The following is a 25,942-nucleotide window of genomic DNA, read 5'->3' as shown; positions in this document are numbered from 1 at the left end:
CTATCATTTGCACACCAAAACTCTCCAGAGCAAGACAGAATCACAAGCGAAGGGAGAGTGCAGGACTTACTGAAGCGCCGGAGCTAGGGGATACTGGCAGAAGAGGTACATGCCCTGAACCCCTAGTTCTGGCCCTGTTCTCTACAAACAGTACAGTTGCAAAAAAAAAACAAAAACTTTGTGACCTGTTTGGTATTATCAGGTTTCTGCATTTTTGCAAATAAATCACAATAACAGACTGCTTACATTTATGCAAACAATTGTGTTTCTTTTCATTACCGAACTTGCTGTTTAATAGGGAACTATTGCAAATATGAAAATGTAATATATTCTTCATGTCATGGAAATAAGAAACTTTTTTAATATAATCAATTAAAATTCTGTATTGTTTATGAAATAATCAAGTTACTCTTCATTATGCCCCTCTCATGTATTTGACGGGTCAAATACATTGGTGTGAATTCACTATTCCCTCAGAATCTGCCTCTCTTCATTCTCTGTTCATGCAGGAGTTGGAGACAATGTAATAGAGCTGTCTTTCATAACCAACTCCGACACAAAGCTGCGTGTGCAGAGTGATTAGCTTTTCTTTAGCTAGGTGGAGATAGAACAACAAAAGCGAATTGGCTAAGTGATATATGTAATAGTGTGTGCTTTTCAGAAAAATAGAAAATTAGAAATTCTATCATAAGGAATTTTCATGGTTGTTACAATTTCTGGAGCAGAAACTAAAGACATATATACGTTTTGACATGGGCCAGAAATAAAAAGTAGATAAAAGGAAAACAGAACACTGATAAGATAAGGATCTAATTTGTCCTGAGTCACTTACTTGGGTACCAAATGTGTACTATAAAAATTAGTGGCATGTAAAGTGGCCAAGTAGTCCCATTACAGTATGATTCTCTTGGGGAGGCAGAGTTCATTAGATACATGCAGCTTGGATACCTTACAGCTCATAAAGCTTTTATTCCCAACACATACCTGTCTTTCCAATCTGTACACTTCTACTGTGTGTACCTTAGGTTCCAAGACAAGGAAACTTCATAAGAAGTCCTGCACCCGCAGGGAGCTGTTGTTTCATATCCTATTATCTGTACCCCAGTGCCAAACTATGAAGTGAAGAAATGCCTTGTACATTAAGACTTCCTATCTTTAATGTTAATTATGGCTAAAAGCTATACTACATCTTACATTTTTTTTTTTTTTATAATCTCTTTATTTATCAATTTTCCAAAAAAAAAACAATTTTACATTAATAGGTAACAATATCAGTGACATGGGTTATCGTACGTTTCATTAAGAAGGTGTCGGTTAGTGTCCGTATTCGTGGGTAATCTCTTTTATTCTGTGGACTGTCTTATTGAGAGTGTCTTGAAAGTTGTCCAGGGTTCCCAGAGTTCATGATGTTGTTCCAGCGAGTCCGATAAAGTAGCTGTAAGGTAATGCATAGTTTGTATATATTCTATACGAGATTTTAATTGGGAGATGGATAAGTGTGGGGCTAGCCAGTTTAAAGCAATAACCCAGCGTGCTGCCGCTATAAATTGTATGGTCAGTTTGTTCTGGGTTTTTGTTAGGTTTGTGGTGGGTAGTGAAAATAGTGCTAGTTCTTGGTCTATAGTTACTTCTGTTTGCAATACTTGAGAGATAAGTTGAAATGTTTGGGACCAGAATTTTTCTACTATTGGGCAAAGCCACCATGAGTGGTAATAATTTCCTTGTGCTTTACAGCCTCGGAAGCATAGTGATGAGGACTCAGGATTAAACTTGTTTTTTAGGGCTGGAGTAACATACCACCTAGCGAGAAGTTTATATGTAGTTTCTTTAACGCTTATATTTGGCGAAATTTTCTTTGCAGATTGCCAAATTTGAGCCCATTTCTGGGGGGGGAGTGGAGTTGGTAAATCTGCATTCCATTCTCTCATATATTTGCACATGTTATTTGGAGGTTCCGTCCTTAAGTGACGGTATATTTGAGTTATTAACCCTGATAGGTGTGTGGGGGTCTTGCACCGAAGTTCAAAACCAGACATTTCCATGGTTGGGCGTATAGATTTTTGTGAGAGGTAAAAGTGGTGAATTTGTGCATATCTATAATGTTCTGAGGGAGGAATGTTGTTGTTCTCTTTCAGGTAATCTAGTGTTTTCAGCCCCCTGGGGGTGATGAGGTCTGCTAGTTTATGAAAATTGTTTTGTGTCCACCATAAGAAGTCTTTTGCGTTCAGTCCTGGTATAAAGTCTGGGTTACCCACCAGTGGTTGTAGGTTACTATTTCTTTGGTGTGTTAAGATTTTAGGTTTCAGTAGGGTCCAGATTTTTAGGTGGTGTGTGACTATGGGATTTGATATGTGGTGGTGCTGGGTGTTCCGTGTTGTTGCCCAAAGTAGGGCTGATGTTTGTAAAGGGGAAATAGAAGTATTTTCAAAATCAACCAAAGGGATTGTATTAGGTGCTGCCTGCCATTGGGCAAGTTGGGTAAGTCTTGCCGCTCTATAGTATGTGAGAAAGTGGGGGACATTTTGTCCTCCTTGAGTATAGGCTCTGAAAAGAGTGTCTTTGTTTATTCTATGTCTTTTGCTATTCCAAATAAAGTTCATAACCTCCCTTTGGAATGTATGAATCTCTTTGGCATAAATTGGGGTGGGGAGGGCTCTAAATAAATATAGAAGTTTAGGTAGGATTATCATATGGATTGTTGCTATACGCCCAAACAGTGAAATCTGTAGTCTAGTCCAATCGGCCAGTCTCCCACGTAATTTTTTGAGAATGGAAGGGTAGTTTGCTGCATATAACGATTCATATGTCTTGGTTATATTGACCCCCAGATATGCTATTGTTTTTTGTTTCCACTGGAAGGGGAAGTTAAGTTCCAGTAGTTTCTTTTGTGAAGTGGGGATGTTGATTGGCAATGCTTCTGTTTTAGATATATTGACCTTCAGGCCTGAGATGCGGTGAAATCGGTCTAGGGTTTGAAACAGATTAGGGAGACCTGTCAGGGGTTTAGTTAGTGTCATACATATATCATCAGCATATAAGCTGATCTTATATTCTTTGGAGCCCTTGGTGTAGCCCGAGATATCTGTGTTTGTTCGTATAAGTTGTGCCAAAGGCTCCATAGCCAGTGCGAAAAGTAATGGTGATAATGGACACCCCTGGCGGGTCCCCCTTTTAATCTGTATAGGAGGAGATGGTTTATGAAATAGTCTAATGTTAGCTGTTGGGTTATTGTATATTACTCTAAGTCCTTCTAAGAAGGCTCCTGATATATTGAAGCGGGGTAAAACATTAAATAAGTAGGGCCAAGTTACTGAGTCAAAAGCTTTATATACATCTAGCATCAATACAAGAATGGGAGACTTGGAGGTATTAGTGTCTGCTATTATATTGAGGAGTCGTCTGATTGCATCAGTTGTTTGACGTCCCAAGATGAAGCCTGACTGATCTGGGTGTATCAGTTTAGGCATTAATTTGTTAAGTCTAGAGCCCAGTATTTTGGAAAACAGCTTAATATCTACATTTAGTACCGAAATAGGCCGGTAATTTTGTATGTTTGTTGTATCTTTATTTGGCTTCGGAAGGAGGGACAAATTTGCTTGGAGCATGTCAGTTGGGAGGGAATGGCCTTGCATCATATCATTAAAGAGGGTGGTTAAGTGAGGGGTTAAAAATTCTTTAAATTTTTTATAATAGCTTGCTGGAAGGCCATCTGGACCTGGGCTAGAACTAGATTTTAAGGTTTTAATGGCTGTAATGACTTCCTCTTCTGTAATTGGGTTATTAAGTAGAGATCTTTCATTTTGAGTCAATTTGGGCAGGGGAATGGTTTCTAGGAAAGCATCTCTTTTTTCCCGAGATGTTAGGGATGGAGAGTCATATAGTGAGGAGTAGAAATTGTGGAATTCTTGTATTATGTCCTCTGGGTTAACTAGTTTTACTCCTTTAGAGTTATTTATATGAGAAATTTGTTTAAAGCCCTGGGCTTTTCTTAGTTTTTGAGATAGTAGTTGGTTGGGTTTGTCTTTAAGGCGGAATAATTTGTGTTTGGACCACCTTATTGCTTTTTCCGCTTTGTTAACTAAAAGTTTTTGTAGTTCTGACCTAGTTTCGGTCAGTTTCTGGGAAATATTGGGCTCTGTAGATATTTTATGTTTTGCCTCCAAGTCTCTCAATTCTTTTTCAAGTTTAACAATTGTTTCAGTTCTTTGTTTCTTTTTGTGGGACGCCAACCTGATAAATGACCCCCTTATGACCGTTTTGTGTGCTGCCCAAATCGTGCCCATAGACAATTCCTCATCTAGATTTATAAGCCAGTATTCCTGTAGATCGTCAGTAATGGATGTAGTTATAGTAGGATCCGATAGCAATGATTCATTCAGGCGCCAGGAATACATAGGCTGTGGTGTATGTGTTAATTGTAGGGTTAAGGTAGTTGGTGCGTGGTCAGACCAAGTTATGTTAAGAATGGAAGCATCCTTAACATTGGGGAGCTGCCACTGTGAGATCAAAATTAGATCTATTCTTGAGTATGAGTTATGCACTGGAGAGTAGAATGTATAATCTATATCACCTGGATGTAGGATTCTCCAGATATCTATTAGGGATGTTTCTTGAAGGAGTTGTTTTAGAAATTTCGGAGGAATCGATATTGGGTTAGTTGTGTGTTGTGAACGGTCAAGGCGTGGGTCGAGTACCAGGTTGAAGTCCCCCATAACAACAATAGTACCTTGAGCATGTAACGTCAACAATTCAAACACTTTAGTAAAAAATTGTTTAGCCCCTGTAGGTGGTGCATATAGATTAAGGAATGTTACCGGATTGCCCATTATTGTGCCGTTTATCAGTATATATCGGCTTTCAGTATCTATTACAGAATTTGTAAGTATGAATTGAACATGCGGGCGAAAGGCTATAGCTACTCCTCTAGATTTAGTGTGATAGGTCGTAGCATAGATTTGTTGATAGTATCTGTGAATATAGGGGGGTGGACCTTTATCGCACCAGTGAGTTTCTTGCAACGCCACTATATCTGCTTGTATCTTATGGAAGTATTGGCCTGCCATTCTTCGTTTTACCGGGGTGTTTAACCCTTTAGCGTTATGGGATACAAATTTAAGTTTCATAGTTTTTACTTAGGGGTGATTGCTCTATAAAGGGGTAAACTGGGTAGTAATCCCAGTTGAATAATTGGAGTAATTTTGTATATACATTCATGTGGGGTCGATCAGGGCTAGAGTTATATTGTAGCATGTTACCCATGTCTATCAGAAATAAACTTAACTTATATAAACCAACATAAAAATGACCTCTAGAGTTGTTGGAGGTCGTAACCATAAAGAAAAACGAAATTATAACTATAACAAACCAGCAAAATGTATACATTGAGGTATGCATTATTTGTATAGGAAAAATTCCTATCCTGAGGTGTTTTTCCTCAGGAGGATCTGCAGCTTTCTTTCAGAAGAGCGAGGTGCTTGGAGAGGGTGATCCTTGTGGGGGTCGGGTAAGGCGCCTTGTAAGGGAAACGGGTCCGTGGTCTCTCCCGCATCCAACCTCACTGACATATCCAAAGAGTCGGTCCGGTTTCATAACCGGATGGTTGTGGAGAGATGCAAGGCAATGGTGAGGTGAGTCTCGTGTAAAATTTTTGGTAGTGTCATCATCCTGGAGTTTGAGATCGATGTTTAGGGGACCCCTGTTGTTGTGAGGTTTTGTTGGTTACGGTGCGTTTCGTTGTTACCTTTTCCCATATAGGTTGTAGTGGAGTAGTTGTGGTTTTGGCTAGTTTGGGAGGTGGAGGCGAGTCAGGTAGTCCCATTTTAGCTAAAAAAGCTTCGCCATCTGTGGGATCTGTGAGAGTGTGTATGACCCCGTTTTTGACCACTGTTAGGCGGAATGGGAATCCCCAGCGATATTTGTATCCTGCTTTGGTTAGAGAGCTTGTAATCGGGCGAAGATCTCTACGTTTCTGCAGGGTAATAGGAGATAAATCTTGGTACATTTGGATAGATTCTCCATCGATCTCTACTGCCTCATGGGTTCTAGCGGATCTTAATAAATCCTCTTTAGTTTCAAAATAATGTAGCCGTACCACTACGTCTCTGGGTGGTTCTCCATGTTGCGGTTTCGGCCTTAGCGATCTATGGACTCTATCTATGAGTAGTAATTCTGTGGCATATTCAGGTAGGAGTTTAGTGAATAGTAAGTCTAATAGTTTGCGTAAGTCTGTGTAGGATTCAGGTACATTTCTAATCCTAATGTTATTTCGGCGAGACCGGTTCTCTAGGTCTTCTGTATGTTCAGAAAGAGCATGTACTGACCTTTCTAGCGATGCTACTTGTTGTTGAAGAGAGTTATGTGCCGTAGTGAATTCATCATGTTTAGATTCCAGGAGGTCAGTGCGCGTTCCCAGGGAAGTAATTTCCTTTGTTATATTTGTAATTGCTGACTTCAGTTCAGCTTGGAATGTGTTAGTGATTTTTTGTAAGAGCTTATCCAGGCTGTTGTCTAGGTCAGACTTCGTTAGGTAAGCGCTGTGGTCTTCCCGTGAAGTGTGAGGAGGGGACTCGTCGCCATCTTGGGCTTTCTGCGTGTCCTGTTGTTGCCGCTTGAAAAAGTTCCCTGCTTCACGCTGGGAGCGGGATTTGGATGTTGCCATCTCTGTATATTATGCAGGGGTTGTAGTCTGCCGGCTCTTGTGGAAAAAGCGCTGTTTAAATAGGCAAAATTATCGCTTTAGTGAGGTATGGAACGGGAGCTCAAGGGACCAGCGTCTTCACATACGTGCGGTTAGCTCCGCCCCCTACATCTTACATTTTGATTAAATAACAGTGACTACCAATGTTATTTCAAGCTTTTTGCTACACAAAGGCAAGCAGTTGAAATTATTTGTATCCAAAACAAGTGGTATATAGAACATATACCAATACTCAGCGCTCTTGGTGGAATGTCTTGTACAGAATCTTCAGTGCAGTTAAGAATATGCAGCCCCCTCTTAGGGCTCTGGCACACGGGGAGATTAGTCGCCTGCGACAAATCTCCCTTGTCAGGGACGACTAATCTCCCCGAACTGCCATCCCACCGGCGAAAATGTAAGTCACCGGTGGGATGGCACACGCTGCACAGGCGATTTCGGCAAATCACCTGCGCAGCGTGTGCCATCCCACCGGCGACTTACATTTTCGCCGGTGGGATGGCAGTTCGGGGAGATTAGTCGCCCACGAACAGGGAGATTTGTCGTGGGCGACCAATCTCCCCGTGTGCCAGAGCCCTTAGACAACCCCTTTGACTGGGTCTCAAAATTATGCACGGATGCAATGTTGGAAGCGCATGGAAAATACAAACAAAAAACACATAGTGCAGAGTGTAAAAGCAAATGTAACGGTGGTGTGATGTGTGCACAGTGAATCAACACCCACTTGTGCTGACGTGATATATGCTCACCAGATCAATCAAATAACAAAAATCTTGACGTGTTTCGCAGCACGCTTCCTCAGGAGCAAAACTGTTTTTCTCCTGAGGAAGCGTGCCGTGTAGCACGCGAAACGCGTCAAGAGTTTTCCTTTTGCCTTGCTGTTTTCTCCAAATTGTGAGTAGTCTGCACTGTGCAGCTTTTGTTCTAAAATAAACGTTATCACACTATTCCTTCTTCTCTTTTTCTGGTACATCCTATTGAGGTTTCTGGCTACACCTACAATTATGGCCTGTATCCATTGATATCTGGTGAGCATATATCACGCCAGCACAAGTGGGTGTTGATTCACTGTGCACACATCACACCACCGTTACGTTTGCTTTTACACTCTGCACTATATGTGTTTTTTGTTTGTATTTTCCATGCGCTTCCGACATGACATTATTTGTATGCTCACCATTTGATACTTGTCACAAATAACAGTTGAATGCAAAAGTTGGGGGAACCCCTCACCAAATTATATATTTGGTTAGGTATGAGAGTGAAAAGTAGGAAACTACAGCAAAATCACATTTGCAAATGGTATTGTACCTTTTATTTTAGTAACTAAAACATAGGAACAAAAAACAAAAAGTGCAAATGTTTGGACACCCTTTTTAGTAAGACCATAGTAAGTAGATCACAGCTTCTAAACCTTTTTAATCCAGATACAACTCTTTTAATTCTTGTTGTAGGGATTTATGCCCATTTTTCCTACCAGATCACTTCTAATTTTGAGATCTTCTTGGGCCATCCTGCATGTTTTACATCGACCCACACATTTCAATGATGTCTGTCAGGTGACTGCGGGTTTGTGCAATAACATTGTAATCATTCCTTGTATGTATGCAAGCTAATCGATAACAGACTATATGGCCATTTCTTAAGAATACATGGATTGGCTATAGCAGAGTAAATGCTACAGACTAAAGAATTATTACTTTTTTAATACTACCACTGTGCTTGTGTTTTCTGTGTGCAAACTCTTATTCTATTTAAAATGAAATGCTACAGACTGACCGGGTGGGCCTGATTAGATGCAGCTGACTAATCAAGAAGCCTGAGAGCCTGGCTAGTCAGTCTACAGGAGAGCTCTGACTGAGACAGGTGTCTGTGAATCCAACATACAGGAATCTATGTGCCAGTACACACACAGTTGCTTGTGCAGAAGTCTGTAATATTGCTGGAACTGATGTGTCAATGGTATGGAGAAAGTCTCTTTTATACACTCTTTTATTGCACCTGTATCTGGCTATTTAAGTAAGATTTGTATCTGCATGTGTAAATTGCAGGAGGGAGACTGGCAGCTGATCTAAAGGTCCCCATACACCTCAAGATCCCCCACCTACGGGTGAGCGATATTAGGAGAATCCAGGCTAATTCGATCAAATTATAACGACGGGTATAGGCAAAGTCAGTTCGATGATGCGGTCCCTGATCTGACTAGATTTTTAAACCTGCCCGATTTCAGGCCAGATATCAGTCGGGCAGTCCCATTGGTAGTGCCCATACACAGGCCGATTAGCTGCCGAATCGAACATTTATAATATATGTTTTTTTTTAAACAAACTGATTCCTGCAGTACTTCTCTGTGTGTTATTTATTAAAACCCAAAAGACATTAAATTAAAAAGAAATATTTAATTAAGAGACTAAAATATAACCTTGGAAATTTTATAGAAAAAAAGCAGTAGTTAAAATAACTTTTTTTATCAACAAATACAATCATATCAGTACATACAACTTAAATATTTAATACCTGAGATGAGAGATAGAAAGAAACAAAAGGGGCAATGTCACAATACTAGTTTGATTCTGTACATTCACAAAAGCGCTCCAACACATGGTTTCCCCCAACTGTTTTAAAGCTATGGAACAGTGAACATTAAAAAAAAGTTTCAATGTTTCCTGAAACACTTCTATGCAATGTGTAGTACAGTATAAAAATAGGGCAAGTAGGTCTAATGGAGTGAGTGAGGCATACCATTGGCAGTGAGTTTGTAATGGAGTTGTTGGAAGCATTTAAAGGAGAAGGAAAGGCTAAGTCACTTGGGGGTGCCAAAATATTAAGCACCCCCAAGTGACTTAGATCGCTTACCTTTTACCCTGGGCTGGTGCCCCTGTTAGGAGAAAACCGCACCAGCCTGGGGTACCTGTAGGAAGCGCTTTCTCCTTCCTCTTTCTTCTCCTGGCGAAATCCGTCGGCCGGCGCATGCGCAGTAGAGTAAAAAGCCGACTTTGTTTTTAAGTTCAGCTTTTCACTCTACTGCGCATGCGCGCGCAAGCGAATAGGAAAGAGGAAGCGCTCGCTGCTACCCCGGGCTGGTGCTATTCTCTCCGTACAGGGGCACCAGCCCGGGGTAAAAGGTAAGGTTTGGCACCCCCAAGTGACTTAGCCTTTCCTTCTCCTTTAAGCTTTGGCTAGGTAAGTAAATGTTTTCGTTTGTTTCTTTGTTATATGCAGGCACAACTATAATACTGAACAACTATTAGAACCCAGCTGTAACATAAGTAGCATTTACATTTATTTGTAGAGAACCTCTTATTAATCCCTTATTATGCTGAATGTGCACACCACCTTCCAGGCTTGCAGATGGGTAAAGCAAAATGTTCACCCCTAAACTAAAAATCCCTTTAACTTAAATAAATGTTTCCTGCCTGTTTTCTTGCTACTCAAAAAGCTCAGTAAGACAGGGGTTCAAATCTCTAACAATATCCAGGGGATGCAAAGTTTAACAATGAACAGCCATACAGCTCTCACTTTGATGACCAAAGGGCAGATTTATCAAAATGTAAGTTTAGAGCTTAATACATAAAAACTCACCCATGATCTATTCATTCTTATGGGATTTTTAGAAGCTTATTTATCAAATGGCGAGTTATAACTTTCAACCATTGATAGATATGCTTCTAAAAATCCAACGAATGAATAGAATGTGGGTAAGTTTGAAAGCTCTAAACTCACATTTCCCTAGTGTGGATATGTGGCCGCATTACTTGTAACCATCGATGCAGCTAATTCTGTTAGAAATATACAAACTTTTCTTAAAAAATAGTGATGTTGCTTTTCACATATAAACTGGCTGAAGTTCAGTACTGTAAGGGAGGTATATCAAAGTAAAGCTTGCTAATATATACATTTCTACCCACCTTATTCCCCAGAGCAGGTAGTAGGTTATCTTCATATTGTGATACAAAGCAAAATACTGTATGCACTCATGTATACAGACACTATTTAAAAAAAAAAAAAAAAAGTTTTTCTAGTTTAGATTTACCTAAAAAAAACAAAAAACATTTAAAACCATTGTTTTACAAGCAGAGAGTTCATTAATAAACTTTTGGCAATCAATGACTTGTAAATGCTCATTTTCCTTTTAAAATCTATAAAAATATCAGAACTGTACATATATTTCATTTTAGATTTATAATATTTGCTGGGGTGGTGATTGTATTGATTCAGTGACATATGAAGTTAACCGTGTAGCTAAATAAGTAAATCAAAGCAGTTGAATTGTCTTGTTTTCCTCAAAATGAACTAAGCCGACTTACTCTTTATTGCTATCTGTGAGTCTGTTTTCCGATTAGTATTAAAGGGGCGGTTCACCTTTAAATTAATTTTTTTTTTGATTATTTTTTATAGTTTTTAAATTATTTGCCTTCGTATTCTAACTCTTTGCAGCTTTCAAATGGGAGTCACTGACCCCTGAGCCAAAAACCAATTTGTTATTGTTACTTTTAAGTACTTTGTTTTCTATCCAGGTCTCTCCTATTCATCCGTCAGTCTTTCTTACAAACCACACCCTGGTTGCTAAGGTAATTTGTATTCTAGCAACCAAATAGCAGCTGAAACTCCAAACAGAGCTGCTGAACAAAAACCTACAAATAATAAAAAATGAAGACCAAGCGCAAATAGTCTCAGAATATTACTCTCTACATCATACTAAAAGTTAACTCAAAGGTAAACAGCCCCTTTAACCACAAGAATGCATTAAAACAAATAACAGCTTCTTGGCGGGGTCTGAGGTGCAGATCAGAAGCAAAACCACACAGCATAAATTTTGAGCTACAGCTTGTCTCTACCCTTAGGGCCATGTGTTCAAAGCCAACAATATTAAAACAGTAATGTAGGGTGAGAATATAAAACAAGAATGAATAAGCAATAGTTGTACAGTTACTAAAAACCATGTGGCACACCATGTGGTTAATTCCACCCATTCGCATGTAAGTATTTTCTGTGCTCAAGCACTCAGCTTATAATATATAACATCAGTCAGGAGTGTAACACTGCACATCAAATGGTGATTTACCTCCAAATTTTTCCAGTGATGGTTAGGAAAACTATAATCCTCCTTCACCAAACACGGCAAAACACTGGATGTTAAGAGAAGGCTCACTGGAACTATTTATGCTGGAGATAAGGCTACAGTTTAGAGCAGTGCTGTCCAACTTATTACTTGTGGTGGGGCCCATTATTTCTCATATAAACAGAAATTCTCTGGAGGGCCAACATCTGGCCCTTGTGCCTCTAATTGGACAGCCCTGGTTTAGAGCATTAGGCTTTCTAATCCGCAATGGTGCAAGTGAGAAGCAAATCATCAAGTGTAGTGGTGGTTATTTTTCAGTAGTGCTTAGGCTATAAGGGTATTTAAAAGCTTTTTAGAATACTACATCTGATGGGGTTTGCTACTGTTGTCCTCACCTTAGGGTTTTTACTTCTCTCTCCCCAACCTACTAAGTTAAAACTCCCAATTCTCCAAAAAGCCACTAAAACAAGTGCAATGCTTAGCGTAACAGACAGAAAAAAGAATAAAACAATCCTTACAAGAACCTAAAACCAAACTCAATATGAGTGGATGTACTAACATATATGGGCGTATACTTGTGACATCTACACTAGAATTAACTGCCTTTTGCAGCCTTTACTGAAGGTTGTAAGGTAACTGACTGAATATCGCATAAAGGTCCAAAACGCCCAGATGGATCTTTAGCCCTCAAAGCAAAAGAATATGTGGAGCCATCCACAAACTGTGTTAATGTGCAAGCCATAGGTAATGGCAATGCTTTTATTTCCCCAATCTTTTTCCATAGTACTTTCTTGACACTTGCATCCACTTTATGGACATACAAACAGTAGCTTTCAGCAGGAGCACAGTTTGGATCTGTCTTGTTAATATTCCAAGACAGGGCAATTCCCTTTGGATTTTGTACTTGAGTCAGTCGCAGTTCAGGCTTTTGAGGAGGCTGAAGCTTCTTAGATCCAGAATCACAATTTGATGAGGTCACCTATATGACAAAGATAAACAAAGAATGACAGCTGTTGCCTTGGGTCACTTGCCATTGAAGGCAATGGGAAGTACAGCAATGAGCCCTCAGCAGGTGATTGATGGACAAAATTTGAGCTGGTGGCAGATGCTTATCAGTTGCACAGTTTCAGGCTCCAAAATGTACTGTACGCTATCATGAAATGGCTATTTCTACATCACTGTGACATGATCAATAAAGAGATAAGTGGTTACATTCTAGAGCAAAGTCATTTAAAAAAAAAAAAAAAAAACTTTATTTGACTAACCGCTAAATGTAAAAGTACCTATATTATATATTATATTATATCTGTATGTTGTCTTCTTTTGCTTGTTATTATGCTGAGCGAGTACATGCACCCTTAATATGACATTTTCTCTTCTTGATTGTGTTTTACCTGAGTATGTGGAGGGTTGGTGTTTGACTTTGTCATTTCACTCTCATTGCATCCCGAAGCTTTGATTTTATATAACATTTGAGTTGTATCCAACAATGATGCATTATCTTGAGTAACAGAACATTTTCCCTCTAACTTTAGATCTGTTGCTGAAACATATAGAATATTTGTATAAATATTTTACACATACTGTTTTACAAGAACAAAAATCATTCATTCTGTCACATAATTAAAGGAGTTGTTCACCTTCCAAACACTTTTTTTAGTTGTTTTCAGACTGTACACTACAAATAAAGACTTGTTTTTTGTTTTGTTTTTTTATAATATCTTTTAATGATCATAAGCAGCTATATCACATTTTTGGTATTTTTCTCTAGCTCAGCGTTTTTCAACCACTGTTCCGCGGCACACTAGTGTGCCGCGAGATGTTGCCTGGTGTGCCGTAGGCAGGGCACCAATGTACTAGGGGGGCACTGCTGCTGGGCACCAATGTACTAGGGGGGCACTGCTCTTGGCACCAATGTACTAGGGGGGCACTGCTGCTGGGCACCAATGTACTAGGGGGGCACTGCTGCTGGGCACCAATGTACTAGGGGGGCACTGCTGCTGGGCACCAGTGTACTAGGGGGGCACTGCTGCTGGGCACAGAGTTAAATTTTTTAACATTTTCTAATGGTGGTGTGCCTCGTGATTTTTTTCATGAAACAAGTGTGCCTTTGCCCAAAAAAGGTTGAAAAACACTGCTCTAGCTAACAATGATATTGCTCTTAGCTCGTGTTTTGTTTTTCTATAACAATAGTTATAACCATTTCAGAGAGAGAAGAAGGAAAGATATCACAGTACAGACCTTACCGCGAAAACAAAGTGAAGGTGAAAAGAAAGAAAGAGAAGTGAAAGCAAAAATAGTATATAGTAATAAGATTAAAACATGCATATCTTATACAGACACCAGGTTTGTCAGTTACATATTCTGCTGAGGGTTATTGGTTAATAAGGCTTTATGCCTTAGCCTATTGGTACGATTTTTTCCATTGCTGCTCTCAAGTCTAATCCTTGTATGATTTGTTGTATATCATAAAGGCCTCCTGTTTTCCAGTGTTTCGCTATATGCGTTGTCGTAGTGTTGAATATATGGAATAAAAGTTTTTTCCAGGGAGCAGAAGTCTTTTCCAAGAAATGTAAAAGTAGCGCTGTTTTGGTAATGACCTTTGGAGATCTTTTGTTATTAGTTTAAACACTTGTTGTTCAGCAACCGGTGGGTAATGCCCCCACATGTGTAGGAGCATCTCTTGTTGACCGCATCCTCTCCAACATAGAGGGGAGTGTGTATTTGAGATTTTGTTAATCTTGGTTGGTGTTAGATGCCATCTGTAGAATAGTTTTTTGTGTGATTTCAAATGATTTGTACATCTTGTTGCTCCTGATTTTACTTCTAGGATATTTGTCCATTGCTCTGGAGTTAGGTCCATTCGCAGGTCTGTCTCCCATCTTTTCATGAATGGATGCTTATATTCTGGTGGCTATTCCAATAGGAAGCAGTAGCATGTGGATAGTATTCCTTTTACTCCGCTTTCCGTAATTCTGCATAGTTGCTCAATTCTAGTGAGCTGGCGTTTTGTAATCCGGTATGTTCTTGTTAAAAAAAATTGTGATTCTGAGGTATGTGAAGTGCTCCTTATCAGAGAGTTGATATTTTTCTTGTATTTGAAATGTTTGGTATGATCTAATTGTATATAGATCCGCAATTGTGTTGATGCCCTTTTCAGACCAGTTTTGTAGGCAGAGGTCTTGTATTAATAGCTGTAAGTTGGTAATTGGAGCCATTAGTGAGGGAAATTTGCCTAGTTTTCCTTTGTTGTTGTGAGTGTCCCAGTTTAGTAGGATTAGTTTGGTCGTAGGCAGCAATAATGAGTTATTTGGTCTATTTTTCGGTGGTAGCCATAGCAGGTTTGACAGTGTCAAATTATGAAGAAAGCTAGTTTCTATTGTTATCCACTTTTTATGTTTAATAGGGCTATGCAGTTTTGGTTGTTGTAATACTTTACTCGCTATTCTTGGTTTTTCCCTTGCTAGATGAAGGCATTCATCTGTGTTTGTTATAGCTTAATATATCTTGAGGGAAGCTGGATTTGTATTGTTCTAAACAAGTATAATATTCTCAGTAATGCATTCATTTTAGCAGCAATTATTCTACCCAACCAGGGGATATTCTGAGATTTCCATTTTTGGTAATCAGTTTGGGGTGGTAGATTGATTGGTAGGGCCTGCGTTTTAGACTTGTTGTTTTATATTGGTCAGGTGGTTTGGGTTAAAATTTGGGGCAACCATTTTGGGTTCAGGTTGGGTGTATGTCGGACCGGGGAAGTACACTCCGTATCTGGCAAAGATTCCCTTTTGGAACTAGAGGCATGCACAGAAGTAGCATAACGAGCAAAAAGACATGGTATGAGTTGGGTGTGGGTACTACAATGTGGGTTAGCGACAGGTGCAGATTAAGATTTTGTACGTTACAGTCAGGTGCAGGTTAAGTTTTTCCAGAGCGCCACATCACTATTTCTGGAGCATAATCCCTGAGTTTTATAAAAGGCTGCTGAAAAAAGTATTTCTGGTGCATCTGAAAATTACGATTAAGAAAAAGATTACGAAAACTGTTTCGAAGTGTCTGTAAAGTGAACAGCCCTCTATTAATATGTTTGTTACTTGAATTAATAATTCCTATGTGAAAATGGACAATGATATGTGAAGTAACTTAAGAGGTAGATAAAATCAGTTTGCTAGTGCCCATGTTGGGCACTGGCAGATATTCATGTAGGAGGGGCAGCATCCTGGTGGGGAAAGAGTTGACAGTTACTCCCAATCACATTATAATGTTAGGAATGAACATTTTTCATTTCCTCTTCCTGGCCATATCCAAGTATGTAAAATCACCCAAAGTTTCTATAGGCTTTGTGCTTTTATATGTTGCACTCACACTAAAGAACATCTGTTACCAAAGAAGATAAATAATACATAATTTAATTTAATTACCTTTATTAGAATATTGCTCTTCAGCCTTTATCGGACCAGTCTTTGTTTTCTTACACTGAATAATTAAAAAAAAAAAATCTCTTGAGACTCACTAAGTAAATATACGATTGGGGCAGTCCAGATTCTGATCAGCTGGACTGTTTGGACCTAGTGGTTGTCATATTGTACAAAATTAATGAAATGCATAGCGCACTTATTTTAGCAGGGTCAGAGTATCTTTACTGACATACCAAAGCTGCCCATGTACTGGCTAGTTTTAAGGTAACAAGCATTTATATTACAACTAAGACATAATTATCATAGCTGTAGCAATAAACAAGGACCAATCTTATTATTATCTATTGATGAGATTGATTACCAATCTCATCAATATTTAGTGCATGATTGTCAGGGTGCTTAGTGCCTTACAGACAGGTTTAGAGGTCTGTTTGATGCAGAATTCTGTACTTGTTAAGGAACACTTACCACTGCAGCAGTGTACTTCATGCTTTTCAAGTGACATTTTCATCATCTGCCCTAAATTGCCTTTTGTGCCACTGATGTAAATGGACAATCCATTTACCGCAATATACCATGATATTTTTTGCGCATCATAAGTCTGACATATACACCTACGATTGCCACTGAAATCATTAGGAACTATTTTGTTGGCTGCTGGTCTGGAAACTGTGACAAAACATCATAAATCGCCTACTGTATCACTTCCTTAAAGCCAGGGTCTTAAAGGAACAGTAACATCAAAAAATGAAAGTGTATAAAAGTAATTACAATATTATGTACAGTTGCCCTGCATTGCTACAACTGGTGTGTTTGCCTCAGAAAGACTACTATAGTTTATATAAATAAGCTGCTGTGTAGCCATGGGGGCAGCCATTCAAAGGAGAAAAGGCACAGGTTACTTAGCAGATAACAGATAAACCCCCATTATATGGGGCTTATCTACTAGTTATCTGCTATGTAACCTGTGCATTTTCTCCTTTTTTCCAGCTTGAATGGCTGCCCCCATGGCTACACAGCAGCTTATTTATATAAACTATAGTAGTCTTTCTGAGGCAAACACACCAGTAGTAGCAATGCAGGGCAACAGTACATTATATTGTAATTACTTTTATACACTTTCATTTTTTTGGTGTTACTGTTCCTTTAAACCCAGATAACAAATTATTCACCTTTTCTTACCTGTGTGTGCAAAGGTTTAGGACTTAGCTCCATCGCCGAAGATTCATTGCATATCCCAGAAACTTTGTTTTCAAATGGCATTTTCACTGTGTCAGACAATGCTGGATTTTTTTGCTCCAAACAGGCATCGCATTCTTCTAATTTAATATCCTTTATATCTGGTGCTAAAATAAAAGAATGCTTTTCTCAGCAAAACCTTTTTACAGAGATCAGTGAAACAACCCATGATGTGAGTGTATTGTTCATAACATATTAAATAGCTACAAAAAACATTTTGAAAAATGTTGTTGAAGGGCAACTAAAGCTGAGTAGCCAATTTTTCCCAGAGTTTGCATCTCATTCTCAGGGAAGCGGCAGAAGGCTGGAGGTACAGAAGTTGCATCACCCCCTAAAGGTCCTTTTTCTGTTTGCCTCTCTAGTGGTTAGAGATATGCAAACATGTGTCCCAAATGGCACCTGTGCAACCATACATAGATGGTAAAGTAGTGAGATGAATAGGGTACAAAATATGCTTTTAACAATCTATGGCTTTAACGGGATCTGCACTTACTTCTGGTAAGGTGAGACAAGCACACTGAATTATGTTCTTTGCAATCATTTTCTTCATCTTTAGTCAGATCTATTATACTTTTACTTTTCTTATTCTGCCAAAAGAAAAAATTATGGAGCCTCAATAATACAAAATATTCATGATAAATAAGCCAACACACAGCCAACCATTGACAAGGGTTCTGTAAATTTTAGTTTACCCCAGACTGGTTTGTCTGTTATGCCCACGGAGGCATAAGGCTCCCAAGATGTTTGCAATGATCCGAGTACAGGTATGGGACCTGTTATCCAGAATGCTCAGGACCCGGGGTTTTTCGGATAAGGGATCTTTCTGTAATTTGGATCTTCATAACTTAAGTCTGCTAAAAATCATTTAAATATTGAATAAACGCAAAAGGCGTTTTGCCTCCAATAAGGATTAATTATATCTTAGTTGGGATCAAGTACAAGGTACTGTTTTATAATCACAGAGAAAAAGGAAATAATTTTTCAAAATTAGATTTATTTGTTTATAATGGAGCCTATGGGAGATGGCCTTTCTGTAATTCGGAACTTTCTGGATAACAGGTTTCCGGATAAGGGATCCCATACCTGTACTACTTTTTGACACTTTTTATACTGAAACACTGCATAGAGGTGCTCTTCCTATTCATATATTTTTATGTGCCTGCCTAGCAGAAAGCATCCTTGATGTCTTACGGTATGGACTCTCCAGATAAACAGAATTACAGAGTATAAAACAAAATACTGTAAACATCCAGTTGATACATCATTCCCATTGCATACAGCAGTCAAAGTCAGGCTGTGTTAAAAACTGTTCTAGGAGTCATGTTCAACATGATCCTTATCTTTTCCAGGTAACTTCTGCATAAGCATGGATACAACCTGCGTAGTTCAGTTTGATACATACTTCTTTTAGATAACATTCCCTCCGACAGATAGGTTTCAGCGGTGGAACTGGCAGAGACACAGAGACAGAGTAAAATTAAACATAAAACTATAGAAAACTATTGAATTTAATAATGCTTTCATATACAGTAGAACCCTGAATTTACGTCCCTGGATTTAACGTTTTCCCGCCATTTACACCATTTTGTTGTGGTCCCACCAATTTGTATGCATTTCTATGGGCTCTCTTCCCGGATTTTACATTTGTATTTCCCGCATTTTACATTGTTTTTAACATGCCTCGCCCTAGCAAATCGCTTCATTTTAATCTGAAAAAGGTGCTTATTTTAGGAAGCAAAGTCTCCCCATGTCTTGCGATCGCAGGCGCCATCTTGGGAAGGTCAGCGTCACCACTATCGCCTCATAATACACACTGCGCATGCGCACCTATCCGGGAGCTTACAAAATATTGCGAGATTTGCACAAGCATGGGGGAAACAGAAACACCAGTCCTTCATTAAAGGTACAAGTTACAAGGTGCGGATTTTCTTTAAAATGGTACAGATTTTTGTTTTAGGAACAATACAGTGCTGAGTTATGGATGTACATTTTGAAGTCGATGTTATGTGGTGTCTCTGTGTCAGTGTTACTGTATGTAGCAATGGGGTGTCAGTGCTGAATGCTCTTTGGGTAGAAGGGAGGAAGGGGTGCCTCTATGTCAGTGTCATGTAGCAATGGGGTGTCAGTTGCAAATAAAAAATGGTTACTGTAGTTATTTCCTTTAAATAGCTTACATTTATGTGTCTTTAACACATTTCCCTGATTTTATATTTTCCCTGATTTAAAATTTTTTTTCCATGGTCCCCTGAAAAACGTAAAATGGGGGTTCTACTGTATGTGGATAATAAAAAGCTGTGTAGAAGCATGAGTCCATGCAACGTACACCATTCTTTATTATTATTATTACCAGTTCCATTAAACATATACCATCTTTGCTCGGAGCTCTGGACAGATAAGGGGCAGTATTTTGGCAACAAAAAGCTAAATTTTAATTATTTTAGGTGCATGCTACTTTTACATTTGATGGGACTATATTAAATGAATCTTGAATAAGGATGTAGTGTTTGCTTTTTAAAGAGGTGTATCTTTTTCTTTAAAAGGGGTGTAAATTGATAACTGAAAACAAGCAGTCCACACTGACAATGGAGAAAAATAGTTTACTGCCCCATGACAATGGACTTCTAGGTGCTGTGTTCTTGTATATATTAATATAATGGTTTAAGAATGCAGGGCATAACACAGTCTAGCAGTACTGTAATAAAAATAAAATGTACTGAGTGTGCTAAATACATTAGTACATACCTAAAGAGACTGATCCTTCGGATGCATGTAAAACACTGTCTGAAAATAGTGAAGAACTTTCTTTTTTTGCGCTGTCATAAAATCAAACAAAATACACAAATGAATTATAGGTAGAAGGAGCATTTATGTAAATGGACCTATATTACCAGCTAATGAATATGGTCGACATGCCAATAAAATAATAATATTACTACTTAGTGGTTGATTTATCAAATATAGGAATACTGAAGGATTCTCAGCACTCAACAATATTTCCCTATTTATCAAACCATTCTTGACAGTCAATGAAAAATCAATGGACTGACAAACAGAAAATCAATTAGCTGACACACACATCTGACCTGAAAACTGTTTTATTTATTGTCCATGCACATTAGTGAACACTTATAGTTTTACCAAAAGAAGAATACTAACAGATTACCTTGTTTTATAATTGCATTCTGTCCCTTGTATGTCTTTGGTATTTAATATATTTGAGATCTTCTCATGTGAATCTGTTGTGATCACTGTTTTAGGGGATGAGCTTAGAGACTCTTTTGATAGCAGTTTCTGATCAGATGCTAATTTGTCATTTACAGTGGCAACCTGCAAAGAAAATATATTCTTCATTCTTGTACTTACTACGGAGGAAGATATATTGTGTTTGGCCAAGAAATGAAACAGCAGTCAGGTGAAATTTAAATACTGACATTGCAGCATAGCAATTTTTAAAAAATATTTTGTCTTCTACCTTTTCTCTTTTAATGTTATGCAAGTTATTGCGTTGCTTTTCTGCCTCTTTCTGAACACTCAATACTGATTTGATGCGTCTTTCGAGTTTCCGTGCTTTTCTCTGTAAAAGCAAATATAACAATTTCATTTCTGTCACTCACAGAATAAAAAGTATCACAGCATCATAACAACACTGAGTCATGGCATGGCAACTATGAATTTGTGTGTCAGCAGTATTTCTATACATTGGGATAGCTTTGTGCTACATAGGTATATACATGTAGAAATAATTTTAAAAAATAAATTAAAACTGGGTAAAAAGCAAAATCTGCCCTATGACCTATGGTAATTGCTACGTGTATGGACACCTTAATGCACAAAGAAAAAAAACACATTAAGGTCTTCACAGAGCAATGACCAACTGTGCCAATAATAACAGGTAGTTTCCATTATACTCAATGGGGGAAGCAGGTGTTTTGGGGTTTTACATTGCTGCCTTATATTAGTCTCATGACTAACAAAGGTCTGTTTTGCAGAAAATATATGAATAGATATGGGATCTCTCCTCTTTCACAGAATCATTTATTTTTATCTTTAACAACAAAACAAGTACCATGTACAACATAGTAACTAAACCAGTATACATCCATATTGGTGCAAAGCAATCCAATTTATTAATATATACATATATCCATTTTGCATAAAGGCAGCTTTATATTTTAAACAAACATAGACCTATACCAAACTTACACGGTATCGAGCAATATCATTCCCGTGGTTTCCCATGCATTTAATAAGACTAACACGCCGACTAAGATCTTCCATTCTTTGATCAAGAGATTCTTTGAAGAAGCTTTGTATCCGATTTTCAATTAGGCATTGAATCTGTATGCGAATAGAAGTGAAAAAATGTTCATTCATTTTGTCACACAGCATATAAAAAGCTACCACTACTAAGCCTTTATAAAAAAAAAAAAAATAATAAGAATATCAAATCTTTCTTAAACATTTAAAAATCTTTGAAGGGTATAACAATATTTAAATATGCAAATTATGGTTCAGATTAGGATAAGTGAATCACAGAATATACAAATGATGTATTTGGTGGATCCCTACATATACACATTCATATAACTATTTATATGTTCGGCTTTTTATCAGAAAAACTCTTAAGTAAAGAGTCTTTATTTTGCTGATCCATTCTTACTGAGCTCAATGACATTTCCAACAAAAGTGCAGATGACTCCAAGTGCCACAGAACTTTTTACTTTAACCCTTTTACTGCCAATGACGTATGGTGTACGTTGTTGCAGTAAAAGGTTTTATCTGACGTGCGCCGTACGTTGTTTGGCAGATAAAGATACTCTCTGCACATGCCGCTTCTGCAGAGAGTTTTTAGGGATGCCCCCTGGGCAACGATTCCATCACAGGGCCGACCCCCAAGCAGCAGACGCGATTGAATCGCGTCTGCTGCTTTGTCTTCGCTTCCTGCTTCCCCCCAAGTGCCGGCCCACGGATGAGGACTGCAGCAGGAGGACCAGGACTGCGATCCCCGCTTCAGGACAGGTAAGGTGGGGTTTTTTTGCACTTACACACACTTACAGCACAATTTTTTTTTTCATTTTGCACACTTATATACACCTATATACACTAAAATACACACTAACACAACTGTCACACAACTTTTACACATGTTCACACAAACACTTTTTTTTTTTACCACTTTGTTTTTAGTTTCTTTTCCCTAAAAACTGTTTATTTTGACAGCGTGACTATTGGATCAGATATTCTGATCACTAATTACACTGTTGTGTGACTTATTTTGTCGTTTCACTAATTTGAACAATTTTTGTGGTTTTCTTGCATTTTTATCCCTGTATTAGTGTTCCTGATCTGTTTTTAGCATAGCTTTGCCATGTGTAACTTTGGTGTACAAAAATAACTTTACCTATTTTGAATTCATCAGAATGTGTACTTAACAAAAATATATGGTTTTCAGGGGGCCTCTGTAGAGTTGGGGGGGGTTACGGCACATAATACGCTGACAGGGGGCTCTGTATGCAAAAGCTTATCACAAATTACTACGCTACGGAGTATGTGCACAGAAATCCAAAGCAAAATGTAAAGGGAAAATTGGTACAAAAAGGTGAGGGAAATACAAAAGAACCAAAGAAAACCCCCCATGCTCACAAATGCTGCAGACATAAGATGCATGTCACAATGTAACTGCATGCACCACAATGCCAAGAACATGAAGATGCAGAAGGGACACACCTTGTAAGCCCCCTTAAAATTACCTACATTAGTATTTCTAAATACATAAGAATGATCACATACCTTTTCTAAAATCACATTAATTTTTTCAGGCTCTGAACAGACATTTAATGAAGCGTTGTTTCGTTTGCAGCATGAAACATCATTGCTTTCCGAATGAACTCTCTTCCTTTGGTTGGCACCTAAATACAAAACACAAATTTTTTGACAAGAATTCTACATTACTTTGCTTGCCCAATTTTTAGAAAAAGAACCAGCACACATTAAATCAACACTTACCAATACTAGTATCACAATTATTTGATAGATCTTGTGTGGTAGATTCACTCAAATTGTTCAACCCAAAAATGCTAGAAGTGGAATTCTGAACATGGACTGTACTGAAGGTTTTTTTTGATTGACCTTTAATGTTTTCAGTGTTATCCTTTATATGACATGGCAGTGCAAGATCAGAATTTGGATTCTGATCATTTTTAGAATTGCTGTTTTCTTTTATTTTTTCAGAAAAGCTTTTTAAATGCTGCAGTCCTTTAGATACTGGAGAGCTTTGTAAGGGTGGCTTTTTAGGGGATGAATAATCAGCTTTTTGTTTTGTAAATCCAGAATTTGCATTGTGAGAAACATCAGCAGTCACCATAGAAGTTGAAAAATGACCATGGCTCTTTTCACTTGCACTAGAAATACCAAATGCTTCTTTGTAGGAATATCCAGTATTACTTCGGGAATTAATTTGTGCTACTGAAACTTTTAATTCATTAGAGAAAATGTTCTGATTAAGAGACTCCAATGATTTACTTAATTTGGAATTGGTTTGTTCAGGACAGTTTGCTTTGCTGCTTCTTTCCGACTGCTGAACTCCATCTGTAGGTAATAATGAAGTAAGTCCTTCTACAGCGATACCTTCTTTAGTGCAGCTCTTTAGCTTATTAAGGATGGCTATCTGTTGCCGACAACTTGCAGTCATCGTCTTTTTGGCTCTAAAAATCTTTTTCACTGAGGTATTTGAACAGTCAGCCATTTTTACCTTGGAGAGGAAAATGAAAACCAAGGTTAATTTTCAAAAACATGAAACCTCGATATCCAAAATGTAAGCAAACTAGTAAACCTAGGGTCATAATAAGCATTATAATGTTACAGATGATTCTGATTTGCTTTTAGGCACACATAACAATAACAAACCCACAGAGCATGAGAAGAGAAATATTAAATGTTGTACAGCACAGCAAACAGAAACGCGGTGCAGATGCATCCAAGGACTCCAGTGCACAGGTCACTCACACGTCAAACACTGGAAGTAACACCAACAGTGCACTTATGGTTCTGCTAATTTTAACGTATCGCCTGCAAACAACACCCCTTGTGACTGTAACAATGCTGGAATTCTGAGAAAAATGCTGCATAGTGGGGAAAAACGTGGCAGATGAGCTAGAAATTGCCATCTGCTCACTGCATTTGCTGATGCAAATTACTCCTCTTGTGTATGTATATATATATATATATATATATATATATATATATATATATATTAGACCCAGTGGGGTATGCTTACAAGCTGGTGACTTTGGATTGCAGTTTTGCAAGCTATGTTCTGTATAGTATGAGTAATTTGCATCAGGAAATGCAGTGAGCAGATTGCAATTTCTCTCTCAATTAACCTGTATAGTACTCTCTATCTAATCACAGACAGACCACTTAAAGCTCTCCTTAGCCTCTTGTCTTCCAACACAACCAAGTGCTGAAAATCGGGGAATGCAGTTAAAGATACGCTTGAGCATTCTCCCTCATGGGGCGACACGGACAGACTAAGCAATGAGAGAGTTTGCAACTGAGACGAAGCCGCACGCTTCAGCTATGCACCGACACTACTTCCGGTGCCTGCTCTATGTACTATAGAAAAGTTAAACAAACTGCACTATGTCTACTGAACCTACCTCTGTTGCTTCAGGCGCCAAGTTCATAAATATTTTGTTTACGGAACCCTTCTCTATCAGTAATGTTTCCCCGGGAAACGCTTCTTCTCCCTCTACCCGCGTCTAACCAATCGGCATCGCTGCGCACTACTGTTTCGGCAGGCAAGGGAATTGAGACGCCCACTGTAATCAGAGCTCCGTCCCGCCAGCCAATAGGAAAGCCGCTTTCGATCTCTAACTTGAACGCGAGTTAGGGTTTAGTTTGGCATTTGAAGGGAGTTAAAAGGAATGTGTGGTTTGCGCTGTTGCGGTCTTTTGCCGGTCGGAAATCGCTCTTCAGAAATTACACCATATTATTGTTTTATAGAACGGAACAGCAGGCTTTCGAGACAATAACAAAAACTATTAATACATGTTTATATCCTGCATAACGCCTGGTTATATACACAAGTGTGTTGCAGAAGCTGGAACAGTTCCGAGATATTTAGAGCAAATGCAGTGAGGTGCAGTAGTGTTAATAAGACTAGCAGCAAGCCCAGATGTCAGCTAACCCTGTGTCATTAGGGTGTTATCAACCCAGTCTTGGATTTTTTTCTAAACCTAAGATTTCTGGCAGGGGCTGGGACCCCAAAGTTATGCCCTGAACTCCCAAATGCACCTGCGCATTGTATGCTCTTGTTTAGTTACATTATATTTGCCTCCAATTTCTTTTAACCAAAGGACTGCCTGTGCTGGTGTCTTAAACTTTATTATTACTTTATTTTAAAAAAAATGTTCTGGCAAAGCCATTTAGTATTAACTACGGCTTAGCATGTGCATTTAGGCTGGTGTCAGACGTGGTTTATGGCATATACTTTCGGCAAGCGGAAAAATACCGCTATACCGCCACTGT

At 38.5% G+C, this 25,942-nt stretch overlaps 1 protein-coding gene across 3 annotated transcripts; it reads right to left on the bottom strand.

The window, feature by feature from the left end:
* Positions 1-10,485: 10,485 nt before the first annotated feature.
* atf7ip2 (activating transcription factor 7 interacting protein 2) lies at positions 10,486-25,240 on the bottom strand. 3 transcript variants are annotated; one of them, XM_002939188.5, is made up of 13 exons: positions 25,072-25,240; positions 23,420-24,164; positions 23,204-23,322; positions 21,617-21,751; positions 20,886-20,987; positions 20,577-20,740; positions 20,156-20,226; positions 18,816-18,862; positions 17,907-18,000; positions 17,357-17,520; positions 16,178-16,232; positions 13,151-13,299; positions 10,486-12,735 (listed from the first exon to the last, which is right to left on the bottom strand). In XM_002939188.5, exons 1-13 carry the CDS (start codon positions 25,096-25,098, stop codon positions 12,352-12,354), a joined length of 2,256 nt encoding a protein of 751 aa, XP_002939234.3. In that variant the 5' UTR covers positions 25,099-25,240; the 3' UTR covers positions 10,486-12,351. The 3 variants fall into 3 exon arrangements, with proteins under 3 accessions (XP_002939234.3, XP_012826364.1, XP_012826363.1); XM_012970910.3 differs by lacking the exon at positions 25,072-25,240 and adding an exon at positions 24,830-25,032; XM_012970909.3 differs by lacking the exon at positions 25,072-25,240 and adding an exon at positions 24,324-24,620.
* Between the last annotated feature and the right edge of the window lie 702 nt (positions 25,241-25,942).

Source organism: Xenopus tropicalis, chromosome 9 (genome assembly GCF_000004195.4).
Source record: "Xenopus tropicalis strain Nigerian chromosome 9, UCB_Xtro_10.0, whole genome shotgun sequence".
In the NCBI taxonomy this organism is placed as follows: domain Eukaryota; kingdom Metazoa; phylum Chordata; class Amphibia; order Anura; family Pipidae; genus Xenopus; species Xenopus tropicalis.
This window is presented reverse-complemented; position numbering and strand designations above follow the sequence as displayed.